This window comes from Muntiacus reevesi, chromosome 6 (assembly GCF_963930625.1).
Source record: "Muntiacus reevesi chromosome 6, mMunRee1.1, whole genome shotgun sequence".
Classification (NCBI taxonomy): Eukaryota; Metazoa; Chordata; class Mammalia; order Artiodactyla; family Cervidae; genus Muntiacus; species Muntiacus reevesi.
In genome coordinates, this window is record NC_089254.1 from 84,372,075 (window position 1) to 84,396,512 (window position 24,438).

At 35.9% G+C, this 24,438-nt stretch overlaps 1 protein-coding gene and 1 long non-coding RNA gene across 14 annotated transcripts in view; both read right to left on the bottom strand.

The window, feature by feature from the left end:
- Positions 1-24,438, bottom strand: part of LOC136171112 (uncharacterized) — a 1,397,893-nt gene that overhangs the window by 1,288,082 nt on the left and 85,373 nt on the right. The window lies entirely within an intron of this gene.
- POT1 (protection of telomeres 1) overlaps positions 1,495-24,438 on the bottom strand; it is a 93,866-nt gene continuing 70,922 nt past the window's right edge. For all 12 annotated transcript variants that reach the window (XM_065938857.1, XM_065938861.1, XM_065938856.1 and 9 more), the window contains 8 exons: positions 23,872-23,928; positions 20,106-20,262; positions 17,796-18,001; positions 12,864-12,999; positions 8,791-8,879; positions 6,352-6,443; positions 4,665-4,770; positions 1,495-2,806 (listed from right to left, as the gene is read on the bottom strand). In XM_065938857.1, coding sequence (XP_065794929.1) covers positions 2,694-2,806; positions 4,665-4,770; positions 6,352-6,443; positions 8,791-8,879; positions 12,864-12,999; positions 17,796-18,001; positions 20,106-20,262; positions 23,872-23,928 — 956 coding nt within the window. In that variant the 3' untranslated portion in view covers positions 1,495-2,693. The remainder of the gene's footprint in view (positions 2,807-4,664; positions 4,771-6,351; positions 6,444-8,790; positions 8,880-12,863; positions 13,000-17,795; positions 18,002-20,105; positions 20,263-23,871; positions 23,929-24,438) is intronic.

A 24,438-nucleotide genomic window follows, 5' to 3' on the forward strand; every position in this document is an offset into this window, starting at 1 on the left:
CTCAAGAGTTGATCCAGTAGTGTCTGAAACAATGGAAGTTGCGGAGACTAGAAACTGAGGAAGAGGCTGAACACAAACTGCGTTCTTAAGTTTATGTCATTTAAAGTCTGGTGGGAAGTTTCTGCCACCATTCACAGGGACTGCAAAGGGGACAGGGTTTCAACCTGGGCACAGTGAACTAGGTACTGCTCCAGAAATGGAACTCCTCTAAAACTTAGGGTTCCCGATTCGGGTAAGGTACATATATCACTGGATAAACACTACTGGTTGACAAACTCATTTTGTTCAAAACTGACAATTTAGAAAACAAAACAAATGACAGTCTTGGGGTTTATCAAAATGAACAAAGAGAAAGCATGAAAACTCATAGGAAGAGTTACTTTATCAACAAGACAGCCCAGGCTGACACGTGTGGTACCCACTGCACCTCTGACCGCTACTCCCCTAGACTGGGTGCTTCTCGAAGCAAGAGAAAATGCCTCTCTCACTCTTGTCTCCCTAGCGTACCACCAACACTGAAACATACTGACTCAATTGTATGGTTCTTAACACTTTTTTCCTCCAATGGTTTGAATCAAGAGTTTGATTCAAACTCTTGATTCAATGTTTTGAAACCAAAACAGCAGCATCAGTTTCCTTCACTGTCTCGAACATGCTGACAATTTGGTGATGGGGGGAGATGGGTATTTAGCCATGGAGATGTGTTAATATACTCAGGAGCTCTAATTTAGAGTTATTGTGAACAGAGGAAATCAGATATCCAATCCTTTTCTGTCAATAATGTGTGAAAAACCTTTTGGTTAGTGTAAGAGAACACATCACTGACTTCTCTTTTAACCTATCTCCAATGTTACTTCAGATATTTAAGGGAGAACTCACGTGCAGAAAAATCCCATGCTAGCTTTTGCTCCAGAATCCTGGGGTGGTTATTAGCAGTGCGGCCTCTGAGCAGAGACAGTGTGAATTGAAGTGCTGACTGACACTTAATAATTGTATGCATTTAGGCAAGTCAGCTTGTCAAGTCTCAGTTTTCTTTTTTTATTTTTTTTAATTTTTTTTATTTTATTAGTTGGAGGCCAATCACTTCACAACATTTCAGTGGAAGTCTCAGTTTTCTTATCAGGAAAGTGGGTTGCCTGAAACTAAAATACATGTTAGTCACTCAGTCATGTCTGACTCTTTGTGATCCCATGACTGTAGCCCACCAGGCTCCTCTGTCCATGGAATTCTCCAGGCAAGAATACTGGAGTGGGTAGCCATTCCCTTTTCCGGGAGATCTTCCTGACCCAGGGATCAAACCAGGATCTTCTGCATTGCAGGCAGATTCTTTACCATCTGAGCCACCAGATAAGTCCAAAACATAAGTTAAGTACTTACGTAATATGGTACTTGGTGCATCAACAGTCTTAAATATCTGTTATATTGATACATCTGCTTTGACTCTTCACTTCCAATCATGCCTCAGCTCAACATAGGGCAAATAAATAAAAACAGTTGAAATTATATATTTATCTATTCTTTATTAATACTGAACTATGCAGATCTGTATCTCTCAGTTGTCAGCAAATAACATACACAAATTTTTACATATATACAAATATATACAAGTATTTGTATAAAACTGAATACTCATGATTTTAAATTTGACAAATATCATCAGGTAAAAAGCAGAATATCATACTGAATTAATTTCTCTCTCAATGTTCAGCCTGAAATAGAAGTCTATTTTACACAAGATCCTCACAAAAAGGTTAATACAAGTAAGCCACGAACACTGCAAATTTGACCACTTGATTAGATTTGAGGAGGAATGGAATAACTTCTAGTATCATGTAGAGAAACAAGCAATCAAAGCACATGAGTCTGAAAAAATGGAGTTATCCTCAACGGGTCAAAACCAGCACCCGAGGAAAGCAATTCCACTCCTTGCACTTAAAGCGAATCCCTCTTTAAAGCATGCTGTAGCTCACGCAGACAAGCACTTCTTCAAGGAGTACTTGTTTAAGCAGATCCCTCTGAACAAAAATGAAACAAATCAAATCCTTGCACTCAGTAAAAGTTGAAGGTTTAAGATGAGGACATTTCCTAAGCCCATAGGCTTGCAAAAATCATCCACATGGCTGATGTAATGATGATGCTTTTTCTTCAGAAAAAGCAGTTCAACCAGTGATGGTGGATGGCAGAGAAATCAGTGGGCGACACATGGAAAAACCAACAGGGGGAGGATTTTTAGGGTGCTTGTGCTCAACAGCTCAGTTGGGTCCAACTCTTTGTGACCCGATGGACTGCAGTCCCCCAAGCTCCTTTGTCCACGGAATTTTGCAGGCAAGAATACTGGAGTGGGTTGCCATTTCCTACTCCAACTGTTAGGGCAGGGTAGCAAAATAGCTTCTCTGAAAGGAGAAGAGTCAAGAGTAAGTGAAAACATAGTCCTTATTTATTTGATGTCTCTCTTTTATACCCCTCACAGCTATCATATTGGAGATTCTGAGCAACAGCAACATTTTGAACTTACAAGAAGGCATTAAGATAACACAATGCCTATTGGTCAAAAAAAACAAAAAAACAAACTGGCTAAAATGGAAAATAAACTACAGAATTAGATGTTTCATGTGTTTTATAGCAATCTCATAGAAAATGGTAATGTTTTCTAAAAGTACAATATTTCATATGCTCTAAGCTGAATGTCAAAATTAGATAACATCATCTGCAATTGTAGTATCAAAAATCTGATAGCATATCTGTTGCTCCTTTCCACTTGTGACATTATATGACCTGATGAAGAATTCCAGCCATGGATACGCATCTACAAATCAAAAAAAGAAGTGATACTGAATCATTAAAACTAAACATATAACTCAGAAATATGTATCTAAGCATAACACTTAACTAGTAAAATTAACATATTTAATTTAGCTTGAGAAGTAAATAAAAACACTCACCAAATTTAACATCATCTGTTCTTTCAAATACACACTGGCTTCATGTTACTGCTTTGCAGCAATTCTGACTAATTTAAATTTTTCCCCAATACAAGAAAAAGTAACGATGTAGGATTTTCAAAATATTTGATATCATAGGTAGTAATCTAAATCATTCCCAACTTTTTTTTACATTTTATTTTTGGCTGTGCTGGGTCTTTGCTGCTACTTGGGCTTTCTTCTCTAGTTACAGCGAGTGGGAGCTACTCTCCTGGCAGAGCATGGGCTTCGTTACGGTGGCTTCTCTTGTTGCAGAGCACAGACTCTAGAGCACGCGGGCTTCAGCAGTTGAGCCACAGGAGCTCTAACGTGCAGGCTCAGTAGTTTCAGCACACAGGATGAGCTGCCCCGTGGCATGTGAGGTCTTCCTGGGCCAGGGATTGAACGTGTGTCTCCTGCACTGGAAGGCAGATTCTCAACCACTGGACCACCAGGCAAGTCCCTGGTGTGGACTTTCCTTTCTTTTTTTCCTGCCGAGTGCTTGCTGATCTCCCCTGTTTTGCTTGTCTTGGCTGACTGCGAAGAAGCCAGCTCACCTTTATATTTGTCTAGCTGAAAGCCCTGTCAGGTACCAGGTACTCTGTCCAGGCAATATGGCAGCCACAGGTGCCATTTCCGAGCTTTGGTCATGACCACAGTGAATCTATATATACCTTCTAGAACAGTCTGGTAATATTTCTTAAAGTTTGAATTTGAAGTTAGGACTTAATATAGTCCTAACTATTGGCAAGGGTCAAGCAAGACAGGCTTCTTCCACACTGTCGGTAGAACCATGAATAGGGAAAATGCTCTTGAAAAGCCATCTGGCAGTATGTATCAAAAGCCTATCACATCTATGCTTTTTGATATGACTGTTTTATTTTCAAATATCTATCCAAAAGAATCCAAACAGCCAATAAAAATGAAAACTGACATCAAATAAAAGTATGTAAGTTAGACTTAGTTATGGATGTACAAAAACTCTCTCTTTGGAATTGTTATAAAATGCAAAGACTGATCAGGGGAAAATAAAACCTGATTTAAGACAAACTATAAAAGTTAAACTGACAACAGCTAAATTTGCTGCTGGTAAAATCTGTTACTGATGAAAAATTGTGATAAGAAGTCAAATTGCCTTAAAATGATTTAGATCTGCACATTTAAGGCAGAGAAATAATGGCCACCAAAGGAAGCAGGTGTAATCAATGCAACCTGACTTGAAGACTGGCTGGTGAACCAAATATTACACAAAAAACAACAAAAGCTAACAAAATATTTAGTAAAATAAAAACTCATAAAATCTGAGATTAGCTAATACTGAATAAACAATTCATCAGTGAACTGGCTAAATGAGTTTTTTATAGGAAATGTTTGTCAAAATTTCATCCCTGTTGGCTCAATTTCAATCGTTTGTATGCACAAGCAGCTTATCAAATGTGTTTGCGATCAAAACTGCCTCCTCCTATACATTTCAAAATATATAAAAAATCTTTTTTTCATTTCAGGAATTATGATTCATACCTGTCTTATCCTTGCCACAGTCTTCATCAGTAGGTAGGTCATACAGTCTCATCAATCACTAATTTATAAATTTATATGGATTCAGATTTTAAAACTTTTTTACCTCTAAAAGTCCAGAGATTAGTCATAAGCTAAGTATTATTTCAAGAAAAAGAAAGAATGGCATTAACAAATATGGCCTACCAATTTTTGCTCCTGGAGGACAAAACATATCCATGATCATTTCCATACTGTGCTGAAGATTATCATTGTTTAAGACTTCTGATGCTGGAATCTGGAAGAAATTTTCCTTAAGAAAAACATGAAGAAACAAGGAAATGATTAGAAGTTATAATCAATGTGAAAGTATTTGAATATTATCTAATTAAAATCATCTAAACTATTTCACCCTATTTATATTGTAGAATTCGTAAACTAGAGTGCTAAACTCTAAAATCTAATTCATTTCTTTAATTTAAAGACAGCTTTGAGATACATATAAAATCAAATTAAATTGTTTTGACATAATGATAAAAGTAGTGAGCAGAACACAGTGAAGTTTACTATTCTCTTGACAGCACATAGACTAAGCACCTACAATGTCTAAGTGCTGAGTTTAAAAGAGTATAATATATACTATATATTTATTTGTTTAACTTTTTTCTCCTCTACTATTTGTAAGATCTAGGAGGGAATGGAGTTTGCTTGCTTCACTCACTGCCATGTTCCTATCACAAAGAATAGCACTTGGCATAGAGCAGGTGCTCATTAAATATTTAATAAATGGATAAACTGATTAGGCAGAAGAAAAAGTGTCCTCATCTTTATCCCAGATTTTTTCCCAATGTATGTAGTAAAAACCACATTGGCCTGTGCCCTCAGTTTCTGAGAGGTAACCTCTAAAACCTTGGAACATCACGCCTCACAGATGTGTCTGCATTTGCCCGGGGAACCTGGGTCACTCTAACATTGTGATTTAGGGTGGAGAGTTTGGAGCATGTGGTTTTAACTTGACCACTGGAGGGGCTGAAGACTGAGATAAGTCACATTTGCAGCCAATAATGACCACCTGATGAAGCTCCAATAAAAACTGGACACGACGGCTCCTTTGGGCTGCCCCGGTTGGCAACACCTCACGTGGACTGCTACACATCATTACCCGGAAAGGAACACTGTCCACGACTCCACAGGAAGAGAACAACTGCTAGCTCCATGTCTGAAACTTTCCTGGATTCACATTTATGCACTTCTTCCCTTGATTTTAACCTATACCCTTTAGCCATAATAAATTGTTAACAGTGAGCATAATGCACACAGTAAGTTTCGTGAGTCTTTCTAGCAAATTATCAAAACTAAGAGTGGTCGTGGAGACCTCCGTACTTTCGATTGGTGTCAGAGGTAAGGGTCTTGGTCTAGGGAACCCCTCAACTTGAAATTGTTAGAAATGAAGGTAGTCTTGTGGATAGCTACCAACCTTCACATAATACAATGGATCTCCCCTTCAAAGTAATTTCACTCTTTCTAATATGAAATGTTGGAAACTTAAAAAGCCCAGTGAAATGCTAATAGATAATGCCTGAGGGTATGGCCACACCTCAGCCTCCTGTTCTTGGAGTAGAACTTCTGCAAGGTATAGAGAAGGAGTCTTTCCTTAAATTCTGATTTTTCAATTTCTCACTATTCACATATTAAGATTATAGTGTCAAATCAAGAGAGTAAATACATACATAATTTAAGATTTATGTGCTTGTGTTTTATTTATTCTTCTGAGTTGCCTTAAATGTTCTCAGTAATAAGGTAGGCATGGATAAATATATTAAAATTCAATAAAGTACTATTTTGGAAATATCTTCTAATAGTTAGAAATATCTTCACTACCTCTGTTACTTACAGAATCCATGAGGTAAGCTTCCAATACTCCCGTTCCATCGTCAAGAATAAATGTCATCACAAACACTTGTCGGAGGGGAACAATGCCCAGTGCTAATGAAGGAAAAAAGTTGAAACCATATGAATCTCCTACGTTGTTTTTCTTTGACCACACTGTGCTCCCTCCAGTGAAAGCATGGAGACTCACAACCACTGGACCACTAAGAAGTCCCACTATGCCTTTTAATAACAGTAAAGAAAAAAGTTGTTTCATGATATTATGTTCCTGTTAATCTTGTTTACTAAAATAATTCAAGAAATTTAAAAAAAAAGCACTCCTTTTTGTTCCCTGATACTAATATGTTAATCTCATTTCAGAAGGGTAATTTTGGAATATTATACTAAACCTGTATAGAGACAATAACTCAAGAGCAATGGTATCTTTATTTGTTAATTTTATTTTCAAGAATTTATGTTTTGGCTGCACTGGGTCTTCCCTGCTGCATAAGAGCTTTTTCTAGTTGTGAGTGGCAAGTGGGGGACACTCTCCATTGCAGTGCAGGGGCTTCTCACTATGGGGCTTCTCTTGTTGCAGAGCACAGGCTCTTGAGTGTGGGCTCAGTAGCCGGGGCGCAAGGGCTTAGCTGCTCTGCGGCATGTGGGATCTTCCCAGATGAGGGAGGGAACCCATGTCCTTGTATTGTCCTGGATTCTTAACCACTGGACCATCAGAGAAGTCCCAGTATCTTTTTAAAAAACTAAATACTGATAAAGCATTATCTTTAAAATGAGTTGATCTTCATAGAAAATATAAAAGGCAATTCAATGCATGTTAGCTTATGAAAGAGAAAATTTAAATGTCAGAATGTTCTTAAAAAAAAAAAACAGCATACAGTTCAATGGTTAGGATTTTGTAACCTGTCTCTATCCTCTGGATTTTAAGCACAGAGATCACTTATTTTTTAAAAGATAGCATCTGGTTGAATAATGCCAGAATCTGAGATTTCATAATTTGGTTAAGATGAGGAAAAAGGAAGAAATTAAACTGATACTAAATCATATGAAAATGTATAGGTTAAAATAAACATCTTACTTTGTGTCTATAAATGAAAGACATTCAAAATGCTTATATAATGGAATACTGTCTTCCATCTGTGGAATTCATATTCAAATATGATTAATAAAGGGGGCAAGTAAGAAAAATAAATTAGGGCATACAGACATGAGAAAAATCACTAATACAGAGGAACTGATTTTCAAGATTCAAAAGTACTCAATAGACTGTGGGCTAAAACCAAGAAGGATGAGAGAAAACCTACTCTAAGAGACCAATAAGCAAACAAAGAACTACATTAAGTACAGGATGATGAGACCAAGCTTGAAGGACACAGCAAGAAACTCATGCAAAAGTTAACCTGGATTTTAACTGGACCACAAATAAAACATAAATTAGTAGTATCACATAGCTAAATTAAAAGAGAAAGAAAACAAAACCAAGAATACAAACCAATATCTACACAATAAAATTTTCAGGCAAGCAGGAGCACTGTCCAATTTTAGGGAATAAAGGTTTTCTCTATATTCTGAACTGGCCAACATCTGCAGCCCTATTTCTAGCTTTGAGTACCAAACTTTGAGAAGAACATGGGTAAAATGGAATGCTTATTGAAGAGGAGAAATAAAGCAGTAAGAAACATGAGAAAATACCAAAGGAAGTGTGGATACCTGCTTGGAGAAATAAGGACTTAATGAATACTTGACAGATTACATTCAAATGCACAGTCTACTGATTTTTATAGAAGAGGGAACACATGGACTCTAATTCTCTTAACAGTAGACAGAACGTGACCCATGTTGAAATTGCAGGTAAGCAGATTTTGCCCCACTGTTAAGTACTGCATCTAAAAAATAAGATTTGTTACCTTACAAAGAAAATCCCGTGGACAGAGGAGCCTGGTGGGCTGCTGTCCGTGGGGTCTCACAGAGTTGGACACAACTGAAGTGACTTAGCAATGTAAATGGGTCCCCAGTCGCTGAGAGTTTTAAGCCAAGGCTGGATGACCACAGTTAATGATGTGATATAAAAAGACTCTTATTATTCCAGCTAAAGACTTGTATTGGGTAAAAAGTTCTAATAGCTAGCTCTAAAATTCTTTTCAAACCCAAGATACCATAAACTGAAGAGATTTTTCATAAGTTGTATTTATGATTAATACTAAATTATTGAAAATTAAAATGTAGTAACTGAAAAATACTGGAAGATTCTTAAAAGTACATTTTCAGGTTTTTAAAATATTTAAATTTTTATTATGATCACAGTGAATGGTTCTGCTTAAGAAAAACTAAACTTTAGCATAACCTTTGCTCTGATTTTAAAATATCCACAAACACTGAAATATTATCAGTGAGATTATCCTAGACAAAGACAGTTACAATTACAGGACAGAAAAATTTAGCTAACCTTCTGCCACAGAAGAAGGAATCCACGATGTTTTATTAACCAGGGAATTTAGATTTTTTATTGGTCTCAAACTAGAGCAGTGTTTACATCTGAAATCAATAAAAGAAAAAATAATTTATTATAAGTAATTATTACAACTCATTTAATTATTATAAATCTTTGCTGTTCAAGCATGCACAATTTAAAAAGTATCTTATTAAACAAAAGAGCACTGCAATTTCTGTATTTTAATGTGCATATTACAAACAGAATTATTAAAACAAATAAACTCCTTACAATAGAAGCAATCAAAAAAGACAGTACAGTCAGAATTTACATTGCTAAGCTGACAATGAGAAAGGTTCCAGTTGCAGGCTGTTAATTAATTTGGCTAATTTCCTTATTTGTAAAGCGAAAAACTCTAAAGACTCTCTTGATTTATGGCTCTGAGAACAATATATAATACCCAAGACCTTTAAATTTATAAATATAGCCAACAGGAGAAAGTTACTCTAACTAAAGTAGTTAGTACTAGGACATATTTAGAGAATCATAGTATATGATGCCTAATGCTATAGTTAGGGGTTTCCCAGGTGGCAGAGTGGTAAAGAATCTGCCTGTCAATGCAGGAGATATGGGTTCAATCCCTGGGCTAGGAAGATCTTATGGAGGAAATGCTAACCCACTCCAGTATTCTTGCCAGGATAATTCAATGGAGAGAGGAGCCTGATGGGCTACAGTCCATGGAGTCGCAGAGCTGGACAAGACTGAGCAACTGAGCATGCATGCACAATACTATATTTATTCTTTGTAATATAAATCAGTCTAAAATCATATAATACACTTAAATTGTACATTATCTAGTATAGATATTTTGTTTTACTAATATATAAACATTTTAAATATAAGTAATTTACTTTTTATTATATATATTAATATTTAGGAGATGCTGATAAGAAAATACGCTTGAACAAAAATATAAAAATTAACATTCAAAAGTTCATGCAGAATACTTTTCATTTGCAATCTGGGGAGGAACAGAGGGTAACTATATTAAATATTATCTCCTTCCACTCTTCAAACACACCAAAGCATCTTCTTTAACAGAAAAAGGTAACTGGGTGAGTTACCTTTAAAAATGGCTGTAATATTAAATTTTAGACATTAAGGATACAAATTAAAAATTAAAAAGTAACAAGCATAAATTAGAGAATTCATTACTTCCAAAGTAATGAAAGAGGAAAAAGGAGAAAAACAAGAATATTTTTATAAACTAATCCAATAGATGACTAGAGAAAAAAAAGTAATAACAAAAGAGGATGAAAAGGGAAACAACAATACTATGGTAAGTGTGGAGAAGGAAATGGCAACCCACTCCACTATTCTTGCCTGGAGAATATCATGGACAGAGGAGCCTGGTGGGCTATAGTCCATGGAGTCGCAAGAGTTGGGCATGACTTAGCAACTAAACCACCACCACCACCAAGGGTAAAACAACATGAAATATAGTGTAAAAATAAAACCTAGATGTTTCAGCAATTAACTTATTTTAAAATCATCTACAAAAAACAACTAAAATCTACTGGCATTTATTTATGAGACCTACTAAAGTACAACAACAAAGAAATATAAAAGCAATGGGATGAGAATAAGGTACACCATGCAATTACCAACCAAAAAAGCTGATAGTTATAAGAATATGAAAAAAAATAAACTTTACAGCAAAAAATCATGATTATAGATGAAGTTTTTACATAAGGACATACAGTACACTGAATTCACCAAGAAGATGAAATGCTGAACCTGAATGAACAAGCAAAAAAGACTCAAAACATATAAAGCACACATTGACAGAATAAAACATCACAAACTCACAATCACAGAGGACATTAACTGTAGCCTCTAAGAAGGTACTGTATAGATAAAATGACAAAGGAAAGAAGGTTTGGATACAATTAATAAGCTTGTCTAATGGACATAACTAAATACTACTAAACATTAAACACAACTGTTAGAAAATACACATTCTTTTAAAAATCTATGTAGTATGTACAAATAAGAACAAACATATTCCTTGATAAAGCGAAGATGAATCATTATGAAATACATCAAGCTATTTGGTTAAAAAGTAATTAACTAAAATATAAATAAGAATGTAGCACCTAAAATGAGTGTGTGAAAAATTTAAAATACACAGTGAAATAATTAATGGGCCAAAGAAATCATAATGGAAATTGTGAAACATTTAGAAATGACAAGAAAAATAGGACCTATCAAACCTTCGGTTAAAGTTATGGCTATTATAGCTTTATATAATTATAAAGGAGAAAATTATAGACTTCAATATAAATATTTAAATGTATACTAAAAAACAATGAATTAAGTGAGGCAAACATTCGATTTAAAACATTACAAAAATGGAGTACTAAGGAAAACTACAGAAAGTAAAGAAAAAAAGTAAAGAACAATAATAAGCAAAATACAGACCATCAACAAAACAAAAGCTAGTTGCTTTGGCAAAAAAGGCCAAGGATTAAACAGTTGCAAATAATATGAAGTGAATTCAAGAAGAGGAAGACTTAAGCACTATGAATAATTTTATGTCAGTAAATTTAAACCTGAAAAACAAATGAAATACTATTCTAGAAAACTTTCATTACTAAAATAGATTCAAGGACAAACAAATTCTTAAAAGATGTGCAACTGCTAAAAAACTGAAGCAGTGGTTTCAGTTCTATTAAAAAAGTATCATATCCAGAAATTTAAGTCAAGTTTTATAAAAACTTTAAGGTCTTGTCAAACATTTTGGTAAAGATGAATATATTAATCTTGGGAAAATCTATAAAATAAAAGGAACCATAGTTAAAAAAGTATAGGACGGACTAGAAGTTTGATGAGATGCATGTAACTGCATATAAAAGCTTACAAAAATCCTTCCTACATCTCTTTGTAGAATTATTAGAATCGGCTAAACACACAGGACTTCCCTGGTGGCTCAGACAGTACAGAATCCTCCTGCAACGCGGGAGACATGGGTTGGATCTCTGGGTTGGGACGATCCCCTGGAGGAAGGCATGGCAACCCACTCCAGTATTCTGGTCTGGAGAATCCCATGGACAGAGGAGCCTAGCTCCTAGCTAGATCCTAGCTAGCTCCTAGCTACAGTCCATGGGGTCACAGAGTCGAACACAACTGAGTTACTAAGCACATGGCACAAACACACACAAGAATCAAAGCAGGGGCCAACAAGTGAAAAATCTGTACATGGAATTCACAGAAGAGAAAACCTAAATAGACAATAAACAGGAGAGATGTTTAAACTCACCAAAACAACACAGATACTATTTGATGCTCATCAGTCTAACAAAATCACAAGTCAGACTAATACCAAGAACTAAGTGTCAAGGAGAATCCAAGGTAAGCAAATTTTTACACATTGCTGATTCACCCATATGGCAATCCACTCCAGTATTCTTGCCTGGAGAGTTCCATAGACAGAGGAATCTGGAGGGCTATAGTCCACAGGGTCACAAATGGTCAGACACAACTGAAGCAACTTAGCATGCATACATGCACGACTGAACCATAATCACTGGGAAAACAATCTGGTGTTTTCCACTAAAGCAGAAAATATTCTATAGCCCACAGTTTCACAAAGCAGAACCCTTTGACTGTTTGATCAGGTGGAAATACAGATGCTATCTACACTGCCTCTTTCCAAACCTAGTAAGTAGCTCCTAATGTATTTTTATATCTTTTACTTTCTCACTGGCAACTCATTTATAACCTTGTGGCACAGAAATTCTGGAATTCAATTACCTAACTTTTACTAGCATGAAGCTCTGAATCTTCTCTGTAACAAGTATCTAAATTTTTAGGAAGCAAATGAATATTAGCCTTTAGGGCAGCCTTAAACCTAGCAAAGTACAGACACTCAATATACATGCTATTCAAGAAGATACATGTACCAAAAAAATCTATCACCTATAAACTGGTACTCAATCACTAACCACTGAATACAGTAGTAACAAGTGGGATGAAATAATAAACAAATGAATAAATAAAATTTAAAATTCCCATTATTGAAAACATACCCATAGTGATGTATTTTTCCTTGTATAAGAAATGGAGCTGAAAGGTCAAGGACTTCCAGGTCTTCATGGCCAGATCTTACAGGAATTACACTATGAAACTTGTCTGAGAGTTTGCAGATTTCACTGAGTGTACCTCCTATTAAAAGGGAACAAATAAACCCTTCAAATAGTACAAATATAAAGTAGACAAACTGGGGTATTTATTGTGCAACACCTTAGGGGCAGTAAAAGACTAAAAGGATGGACAGAAAAAGACAACACATGCCATGAATTTCACACACTTATACATTTATTGTTAAAAACAGAAATTTGTGAACTTAGGATCCTATTCATTGATTAAAGAAACCACTAAGCAAAAATGCTGAGATATAAGCAAAACAAAAGGTTTGTGAAATATGAACCATCATCTTTTAAAATTTATACAAATTGCTCTTTATGCCTGAACACTTTGGTTCAAATGACCTAAAAAGAATGAAGTTGAGAATGAAAAAATGATAGGATTCCCATTATTAAGTTTGCTATATACTACTGATGTCTAGGCAAATTTAGTCTTGAGTTTGAAACGAATCTTTTCAGTTTTCACTTCATTTCAGTTCAGTCTCTCAGTCGTGTCTGACTCTGCGACCCCATGGGCTGCAGCACGCCAGGCCTCCCTGTCCATCACCAACTCCTGGAGTTTACTCAAACTCATGTCCACTGAGTTGGTGATGCCATACAACCATCTCATCCTCTGTCGTCCCCTTCTCTTGCTGCCCTCAATCTTTCCCAGTATCAGGGTCTTTTCCAATGAGTCAGTTCTTTGCATCAGGTGGTCAAAGTATTGGCACTTCAGCCTCAACATCAGTCCTTCCAATGAACACTCAGGACTGATCTCCTTTAGGATGGACTGGATGGATTTCCTTGCAGTCCAAGGGACTCTCAAGAGTCTTCTCCAATACCACAGTTCAAAAGCATCAATTCTGCGGCACTCAGCTTTCTTTATAGTTCAACTCTCACATCCATACATGACCACTGGAAAAACCATAGCCTTCACTAGATGGACCTTTGTTGGTGAAGTAATGTCTCTGCTTTTTAATATGCTGTTTAGGTTGGTCTCTCCTTCCAAGGAGTAAGCATCTTTTCATTTCATGACTGCAATGACCATTTGCAGTGATTTTGGAGCCCCCAAAAATAAAGTCTGACAGTTTCCACTGTCTCCCCATCTATTTGCTCATGAAGTGATGGGACCGGATACCATGATCTTAGTTTTCTGAATGTTGAGCTTTAAGCCAACTTTTTCACTCTCCTCTTTCACTTTCATCAAGACGCTCTTTAGTTCTTCTTTGTTTTCTGCCATAAAGGTGGTGCCATCTGCATATCTGAGGTTATTGATAATTCTCCCAGCAATCTTGATTCCAGCCTGTGCTTCCTCCAGCCCAGTGTTTCTCATGATGTACTCTGCATATAAGTTAAATAAGCAGGGTGACAAGATACAGCCTTGACGGACTCCTTTCCCTATTTGGAACCAGTCTGTTGTTCCATGTCCAGTTCTAACTGTTGCTTCTTGACCTGCATACAGATTTCTCAAGAGACAGATCAGTTCAGTTCAGTCGCTTGGTTGTGTCCGACTCTTTTCAACCCCATGAACCACAGCACATCAGGCCTTCTTATCCATCACCAACTGCCGGAGTCCACCCAAACCCATGTCCATTGAGTCGGTGATGCCAACCAACCATCTCATCCTCTGTCATCCCCTTCTCCTCCTGCCCTCAATCTTTCCCAGCATCAGGGTCTTTTCAAATGAGTCAGCTCTTCGCATCAGGTAGCCAAAGTATTGGAGTTTCAGCTTCAACATCAGTCCTTCCAATGAATACCCAGGACTGATCTCCTTTAGGAGGCAGGTCAGGTGGTCTGGTATTCCCATCTCTTTCAGAATTTTCCACAGTTTATTGTAATCCTCACAGTCAATGGCTTTGACACAGTCAATAAAGCAGAAATAGATGCTTTTCTGGAATTCTCTTGTTTTTCTGATGATCCAGTGGATGTTAGCAATTTGATCTGGTTCCTCTGCCTTTTCTAAAACCAGCTTGAACATATGGAAGTTCACGGTTCACAGTTCTTTTCAGTTTAACATTTAATTTAAATATAGATGTGAACAGTTCAAGTAATCGAAAACTCCTGTATAGTGTTTGTACATTTTTCCTATGAAAAATCATCACACCCAAATGTTATGACAGGAAGGGCACTAAAATCATCAAGTTGGCTGAGAAGAAATACAATGTTCAATGGCATACCATTATTAGAAGGCAGCCTTATCTCTGATTACTCAAACCTACCAGTACCTTTTCTGGTACACTTTTACTTAGACTGATAATTTTTCCTCTCCAGGGAAACAGAACAGGATTTATAAAAATAGTTCTGTGTATTTCCTAAAGTTTGTGTAAAATTTGTAATGTTGAAATTCAATTGTGAGGGGGAAGTATTTCTGGCATAGCATAGTGGAGTAAAAACATTCAAAAATACACATCTCTATAATAGCAAAAATAACTTTGGCAAAAATTATCAAATTCAACTTTTTCAGAACTCTATTTACGGTAAAGAAACTGCCTGCAATGTGGGAGGCCTGGGTTCAATCCCTGGGTTAGGAAGATCTCTGGGAGGAGTGCATGGCAATCCACTCCAGTATTCTTGCCTGGAGAATTCCAACCACAGAGGAGCCTGGCAGGCTACAGTCCATGGGGTCACAAAGAGTCAGACAGGACTGAGTGACTAAGTACAGAAATTAGCCAAAAGTTTGCAACAGTTCAAGAAGTGTTCATTCAAAAAAAGTGGATAAATCTTGGTGAGAACAGCAAGCTTTGTGGCATTTTTAACTTGCCCAGCTCCCATACCTCTTTTCTCAGCTCTGTAATAGTGGGATCTAACTACAGTTAAGATCCTAGCCTAGGCTTGGAGTTATAATACTCAGAAATATGATAAAATAAAAATAGCCTGGCTGGCTACAGTTCATAGGGTTGCAAATAAAGCTAGTTACACATCAGGTTTACTACTCTAGGTGTTGAAGTTACATAGATTAAAATTACCTGCATTCTGACCTCAGGGAATTTTTACATTCTAATAAAGACAACAAATCTATAAACAGACAGCTAAAGCACAAATATAAGAAAAATACCCTACTAGAAGTTCATATGGTATGTAATAAGAACCACTCAAATCTGCCTGGTGAATCAGAAAAATGCCTGATGCATGTAGGTGCTCATTAAATATTATATGTGAATTGCGGAATAAGGAGAATTGCTGCATTTACTTCTGAAGAAGTTTTAGAGCAGAATTTCCCAGGAAAGTGGCAATGGAATGGCAAAGAGGTACAGAGAAATACACTAGGTTTAGGATGTATGACCAGTTCAGTACGCCTAGAGGGTGGGATGGGAATTGAGGTAGGAGATGAGACTGAAAGTTGGAGGGATAACTGGTAATTAAAGACAGAAGCAGGAACTACAGGGACTTCTTTGTTAAGCTTTCTTTGGACCCTCAAGGCCAACTTGGCTAAGCACAGAATTCTGTGGGAGGCAGCAAAGCACAGAAGAACCCGAAGGCGTATTTGACATCCTCGTAGTTGGCTCTACAAGGACAGTTCTAATATAGTCTGATAGGATCATGTCTTTATTTTATTTTTAGGGGATATAAATAGTCTTACTCCATTTGTGTGTGTGTGTCTTTCTGTTTTTATGTCTATCTCCTGGTACAGGTAAAAATACTGTTAATGGAGTAAGTTGTCACATTTCACTCATAAAAGTGGCCAAGTCTTTTAAAGCTCTAGTATTATCATAATGATGAGGGTAGGGGAACAGATAATTTCATATGCTACTAAAGCATATGCACACTACGATAACGTTCCTAGAGAGAAACTGGGTAACATTTACTTAATTCTTTGTGCTCCCACAATTACACTTCATCCAGGGGGAGATAAAGTTTATCACAGAGTTACTATGTCAAAAAACAGGAAGCAACTCAGTTTCACTAGTCATTATACTGGGAAAGACATTTATCTCTCTGTGGTTGTTTTCTCATTTATAAAATAGCTTATAATAATAGTACCAACTTCACAGGATTATTGTGATTATTAAATCAGTTAAGATATAGAAATTAGTTAGAATAGTCTCCTGTATGCTATAATGTATTAAAACAAGAAATGTTCATGAAAACACCACCAATGTTTATACACATATGTATTCACATATATACATAATTATTTTTTTAAAGATTATGAATTACTTTTATAAACAGAAAAATGTCAGTAATAAAAGTGATCATAATCTACTGTAATAAAGATCAGTTCATTTACAAAATGAAACTAAAGTTTTCTCTATTTCAAATTAGAAGTGGTCTTCTTTTATTATGGATTGCTATATAAATAATCATTAGATAAAAATAAGACAAAAGTATAAAAGAAATGCAAAAATAAATCTGACTTAAAGCTTCATTCTTTTAAAATACTGTATGTCAAGTTATCTTTACTTGAGTTAAGGATTCCTTCCTTGCTTTAGCTATCAATAGATGACTTTCATTGTATTTTTTATGAAACAAGAGTGACATCCAGAGGCCAAGTCAACAGCAACTATATATAATAAATAGCTTCTTGATTATTATTTAGCTCAAAAACCACACTGGATCTCATTAAGATTGCATGCAGGACTCCAACAAGATGAACAAATGCAAACACTTGAGTTTAATGTATAATTTCAAAATGCCATTCAGTTAAGCTTAGATATGTATATGTGTATGTATCTATTTGAATCTAATTGTTACATATATTATATTATTTGAAATTTAAAGCAATAATATTTTCACTTTATATGTCCAAGGTTGCCCCTAAAATAAATTCAACAATAATTAATCAGAGAAAGGCAGAAGAAAAAGCTATATGTTAATAAAACAGTAAAAACATCATACCTTCTATCAAAATTAGACAGTCATTTGAAAGTGGAAGAATACCATTATTTTTCACAAAATGAATGGCTACTTTTCGTTCTCCTTGATCTTTAGTGGTCCAGACCTTCGAATTATATAAGGATGTATTTTGTAGCTTTGTATCTGGGGTTGTGCTTGCACCCTCTTGGAAAATCTTATCCAAAGCAATCTCATGTGGCACTTCTTGCCTAAAATCATCAACAATGGAATAACACAAAAACAACTGGTATAAGCTTAGAAAGTCAAATTTAACAAATTATCCAATTAAAAGAATGTTTATATGCTTATGAACCACCTACTTATTTTAAAATATTGAGATAATTCACTCTGCAGATTAAAGGACTCATTCAATAGAAAGATATTTGATGACATTTCATGGCTAATTAGATCCATATCATAATTACATTAACAACCACCAATTTCCTTGCCTGGCTCTGTGATACCAAGATTATGTATAATTATTTCTTTACCAAACTGTTCTCCTCTGTAAGGAATGCTAAACCTCCCAGTACGAACCCCATCTTCACTCCAGCTAAATATTCATTACCATTTAAGTAATTTCACTTTCATAGGGTACCTATTTTATAGACCAATATTGGATTCCTTTTAATCTAGAATATAATTTTTTAATATCATATGGCAAAATATGATACAGTAGAAACTGCATAATCTGGAATCAAAAGGTCTCCTTTCCTGGTTCTGTCACCAATCAAGTGTGTAACTTTAGGTAAAATCTCTTAACCTTTCTAAATGTTCTGCTTTTTGGTGTTGTTTTTAATATTTATCTAATTTTACAGCTATGATTGGTCTTTGTTGCTGCACATGGGCTTTCTCTAGTTGTGACGAGTGGGGGCTACTCTTTGTTGGAGTGCACGGCCTTCTTAGGAGATTCCCTCGTGGCTCCCCTGGTAAAGAATCCGCCTGCACTGCAGGAGACCTGGGTTTGGTCCCTGAGTCGGGGATCCCCTGGAGAAGGGAAGGGCTACCCACTCCAGTATTCTGGCCTGCAGAATTCCAGGGGTCACAAAGAATTGGACACAAGTGAGCAACTTTCACTTCACTATGGGCTTCTCACTGAGGGGGCTTCTCTTGCTGAGGAACACGGGCTCCAAGGTGCACAGGCTTCAGGAGTTGTACATGGGCTCAGCAGTCGGGGCTTGTGGCTCCAGAGTACAGGCTCAGTAGCTGTGGTACACAGGCCTAGCTGCCCTCAGGCATGCGGCTACCTCCCGGGCCAGGGATTGAACCAGTGTCCCTTGCATTACAAGGCGGATTCTTAACCACTGGACTACCAGGAAAGCCCCAAACCTCTTAACCTTTCTGAAATGTTTTCCTCATTTGTTTAAAAAAGGATCATACAGGGTGGCTTTGTTTGGTAAAGTTATATAATTTTACAGAATTTTACCAACTATAATTTGATAATACTTAAAGATCTAAAATCTGTACTTGTACTCTATTATTTCAAGCCCAAATAGATAGAAAACAATCCCTTGTTTTGCAGAAGGAGATCTGATGATTAAAAATCTCCACAAACAGTACTATACTTACATTTCAGAGGGGAAACCATATATATATTAGTGTATAGAGCACACCCACAAACAACATGCCCAAATGACAATGCACATACATGTATTTGTTACATACATAGAGGGAAGAGAGTCAGGTTGCATAAATAGAGAAAGGGGGATTAAAAATAATTTTCAGAGTATGTCTTGAGCCAATAATAAGTACATATATATTCTAATGTCCTATATATTTATTTACTCATTTATATAAAAATTGATGCTTAGAATAAAGATTTTCAGAAACTGAGAAATCCTCAATTACTAACAAAAGTTTAGATTATGCTCATGTATTGGAGTTATTAAGCAGGACAGGGATATTTCCAACAGGGTTTTCTCTAACAATTAAGAATTTCAACTAACCAGAAATCTTATCGATTTAAGAATTTTACTTAATAATGGTTTACTTTCAAGACTTTTTGTTACAAATGAGAAAGTCTGTTCAAATATTTTCATAGTCTGTTACTTGTTTGCATGTATCAGAGCTACTAAATTGAATTTCAGATCTAAAAATAGCACTTTTTTTTTTTTTACTATTATGAAGAAATAGCAAAAGGATTTATCGTTAAGGAATTAGTGTTTTCTCTTAAAAAGATTACAATTCTTTCAAAATACAATAGATTTAAACCATAACTGATTCACTTCCAGGACTTAAACTTATACATAAGAAAATATATATACACAAATTTTATGAAATGAAAACTTTGGTTTTATTACAGAAAATACTTACAGTAAGTGACACTTAGGACAATAAAGTTTGACAGACTGAAAGAGTCTTTTGGGCTTATATGATCTCAGTTTTGCTCGGATACGATATTGTTGAGGAGCGTTTTGCTTCAAAATAGCACACAGTGGGGTTTTCTCCAAATATTGATGATCTGTAAGTACTACAAAGAATTTTTGGATTAAGTTAGATAAATCTATAAGGATATTAATGTATTCATGACAAGAATATCCATGAAAAAAATATACAATCAAATCTAATTAAGTTGTATTAACTGTCAACCTTGGTAACATTTTGCCACATCAATTCTGTCATTTTCTCAGTCTCTCCATATATATATATATGCATATATATATATATATATATAAATCTTACAGATACATGACTCATATATGCATATTTCACATATTTATATATATATATATGAATCATTTGATAGTAATTTCCAAACATTATACCCCTTTATCCCTAACTACTTCAGTGTATATTTTACAAGAACAAGGAATTTCATTAACATATTATAATGCAATTTTCAACATCAAAACACTTACCAACGATTATTACTGAATCAACAGACGTTCAAATTTCTCCAACTAGCCCCATAACACTCCTATTTAGCATTTTATTTTCAGGTCCAGGATCTAATCCTGAACAACGCATTGTATTTATTTCTTCTGTCTCTGGAGTCCTTCAGTGTAGAATAGTTCCTAAGCTTTTCTTTGTCTTTCAAGACATTGATATATTGAGAATTTGAGGCTGTTTATTTGGGTGTGTCTGGTTTTTATCATGATCAGATATCAGTTATGCATTTTTGGTAGGAATACTACCATATAAGTGATACTGTGGCCCTCTCAGAGCATATGAAGAGGCACATGTATCAGTGTTTTCATTCCTGGGGATGTGAACTTTGTTCAGCTCATGAAGGTGGTGTTCAGTAGGTTTCTCCACTATAACCTTATTATTTCCCCCTCCATAATTAATAAGAAAGCATTTGATAAAATATAAATATCCCAATTTCATGAAATGTTTAGAATCCTGCTAGCTTAGGATCCACCAGTGACAGGCAACTGGCAATTTTCTTAATAAATTATCACTATCATGATTAAAAATGGTGACTTTGTGTCCTAATTTGATTATTTCTTTTATATTTATCAGCTGCCATTCTACTTAAAATAACAGTTTTCTACTCAACCTCATTTATTTGTTTTCTTCTTTATTTACTCTCCATATGGACTAATAGATTCCTACTTTACTCAAGTAGTACTATCCCATCACTAGTAATTTTAATTTTGACACTTAAATTGCACCAGATTTGACACCTGCCACCATTAACCTGGTGGACTTCTCTACTTTATGGCACAATAAGATGTTCCAGAATCATTTTACAATTCTGCTTCCCAATTCTGGAATATGCTATTTCTCCAAGAAGCCCTGATTGGGGATATTATTTATAACTTAAGATCTGAATACTAGGTGTGTTTATTGCTACTGGGTGTCATTGTTTCCATTAGAGCTGGGGCACATATGCATGTATGTTTACACCTATACTTATACATATGAGCCTGCATGTGTATGAATATATACATGAGTGAATACATATATACAAACACACATATGTATCCATTTCTTTATCTGTCTCTAACACCATGAGTGCATACTAACACCTCCAATTCTAATACAATATCATAAGCTTCTTTCTTCTAGCCCTCTGCCATTTCATAGTTATACATCCTTTCTCCAGTTATGAAAAACTCATGTTTTTATAATAGCATATTACAGAATTTTATTTAATACATTGTGTGGAGAAATATTTTCTTAATTGTTCTATTTCACCTTAGCTGAAGTAACAGACTACCACACAACTGCACTCATCTCACACGCTAGTAAAGTAACGCTCAAAATTCTCCAAGCCAGGCTTCAGCCATACATGAACCATACACTTCCAGATGTTCAAGCTGGTTTTAGAAAAGGCAGAGGAACCAGAGATCAAATTGCCAACATCCGCTGGATCATCGAAAAAGCAAGAGAGTTCCAGAAAAGCATCTATTTCTGCTTTATTGGTTGTGACAAAGCCTTTGACTGTGTGGATCACAATAAACGGTGGAAAATTCTGAAAGAGATAGGAATATCAGACCACTTGACTTGCCCCTTGAGAAACCTGTATGCAGGTCAGGAAGCAACAGTTAGAGCTGGACATGGAACAACAGACTGGTTCCAAATAGGGGAAGGAGTACTTCAAGGCTGTATATCGTCACCCTGCTTATTTAACTTATATGCAGAGTACATCATGAGAAATGCTGGGCTGGATGAAGCACAAGCTGGAATCAAGATGGCCGGGAGAAATATCAATAACCTCAGATATGCAGACGACACCACCCTTATGGCAGAAAGTGAAGAGGAACTAAAGAGATTCTTGATGAAAGTGAAAGAGGAGAGTGAAAAAGCTGGCTTAAAGCTCAACATTCAGAAAACTAAGATCATGGCATCTAGTCCCATCACTTCATGGTAAATACATGGGGAAATAGTGAAAACAGTGTCAGACTTGATTTTTTTGGGCTGCAAAATCACTGCAGATGGTGACTGCAGCCATGAAATTAAAAGACACTTACTCCTTGGAAGGAAAGTTATGACCAACCTAGATAGCCTATTAAAAAGCAGAGACATTACTTTGTCAACAAAGGTCCGTCTAGTCAAGGCTATGGATTTCCAGTGGTCATGTATGGATGTGAGAGTTGGACTGTGAAGAAAGCTGAGCGCTGAAAAATTGATGCTTTTGAAACTGGTGTTGGAGAAGACTCTTGAGAGTCCCTTGGACTGCAAGGAGATCCAACCAGCCCATCCCAAAGGAGATTAGTCCTGGGTGTTCATTGGAAGGACTGATGCTGAAGCTAAAACTCCAATACTTTGGCCACTTCATGTGAAGAGTTGACTCACTGGAAAAGATCCTGATGCTGGGAGGGATTGGGGGCAGCAGGAGAAGGGGACAACAGAGGATGAGATGGCTAGGTGGCATCACCGACTCGATAGGCATGAGTTTGAGTAAACTCCGGGAGTTGGCGATGGACAGGGAGGCCTGGCGTGCTGTGATTCATGGGGTCGCAAAGAGTCGGACACGACTGAGCGACTAAACTGAACTGAACTGAACTGAAGTAACAGAAGATGGGTATCTGATGAATTGATTATCATTGCTAAAATTAAAATTTGGGGGAATATTTTAAGAAGCTCCTTTATGGGTATACCATTAAATACATAGTGTGGATTGATTAAAGCTAATACTATGTAAGATATTTTACACTCTCTGCTATGCAATGGGGCTTATTTTTATAAATATGGCTTACAAATTTTATAGATAAATGATATAAAAATACACACTAAATTTAAAAGCATATATCTTTCTGGGTTCCATTTTATGCCAGTTAGCATGAAGTAGAGGAATAAAAGATAAATATGGGTATGTTTTTGTTCTCATGGTTATGTGCTCTCAACATTAGATAGTAATAAGTGAAAGTCACTCAGTCGTGTCTCTTTGTGACCCCGTGGACTATACAGTCCATGGAATTCTCCAGGCCAGAATACTGGAGTGGGTAGCTGTTCCCTTCTCCAGGGGATCTTCCCAACCCAGGGATCAAACCCAGGTCTCCTGCATTGCAGACAGATTCTTTACCATCTAAGCCACAAGGGAAGCCCAATGATGAGTTCCTTATTAAATTTAAAGACAGACTTCATTATGCTCATTATTGTGTCTCAATTTCAAAGATGAAAATGGTCTTACTTGTAGCTGAGAGTTGCTGACATCTCTCGACTTCATATAGTGATACTGATCCAGAGCCTATAAGGAAAAAGGATAGAAATATATTTGAAAATCCATTAAAAGCTCAATGTGGCAATGAAAACTATAAAACATTACTGAGAGAAACAAGAAAATTTAAGTCAATGGAGAAATTTGTTTATGGATTCATGTCATTTGTTCATGGAATTGAAAGTTCAATATTGTAAATAACTGATACTCTTCCCAATTTATCTGTAGTTTCAATGAAATCTTAATCAAAATTGCATAGACTTTATTATAGAAAGAGACAAGTGGATTCCATCACTTAAGTGAAAATGGCAAGGAATTTAAAATCTAAACATTCTAAATTTTTTGTTTAGAATCCTAAACAAATATCGAATTGTAGATAATGATGTTCATTCACTGAAGTGTTTGGGAGGTGTACTTATGTCTGCAAATTACTTTGAAATGCACCAAAAACTAAAACGAACTGATGGATTAAAAAAGAGATAAAAGATACAGCAAAGAGAGTAAAAGGTTAACTGGAGAAACTGATGGTGGGAATACGAA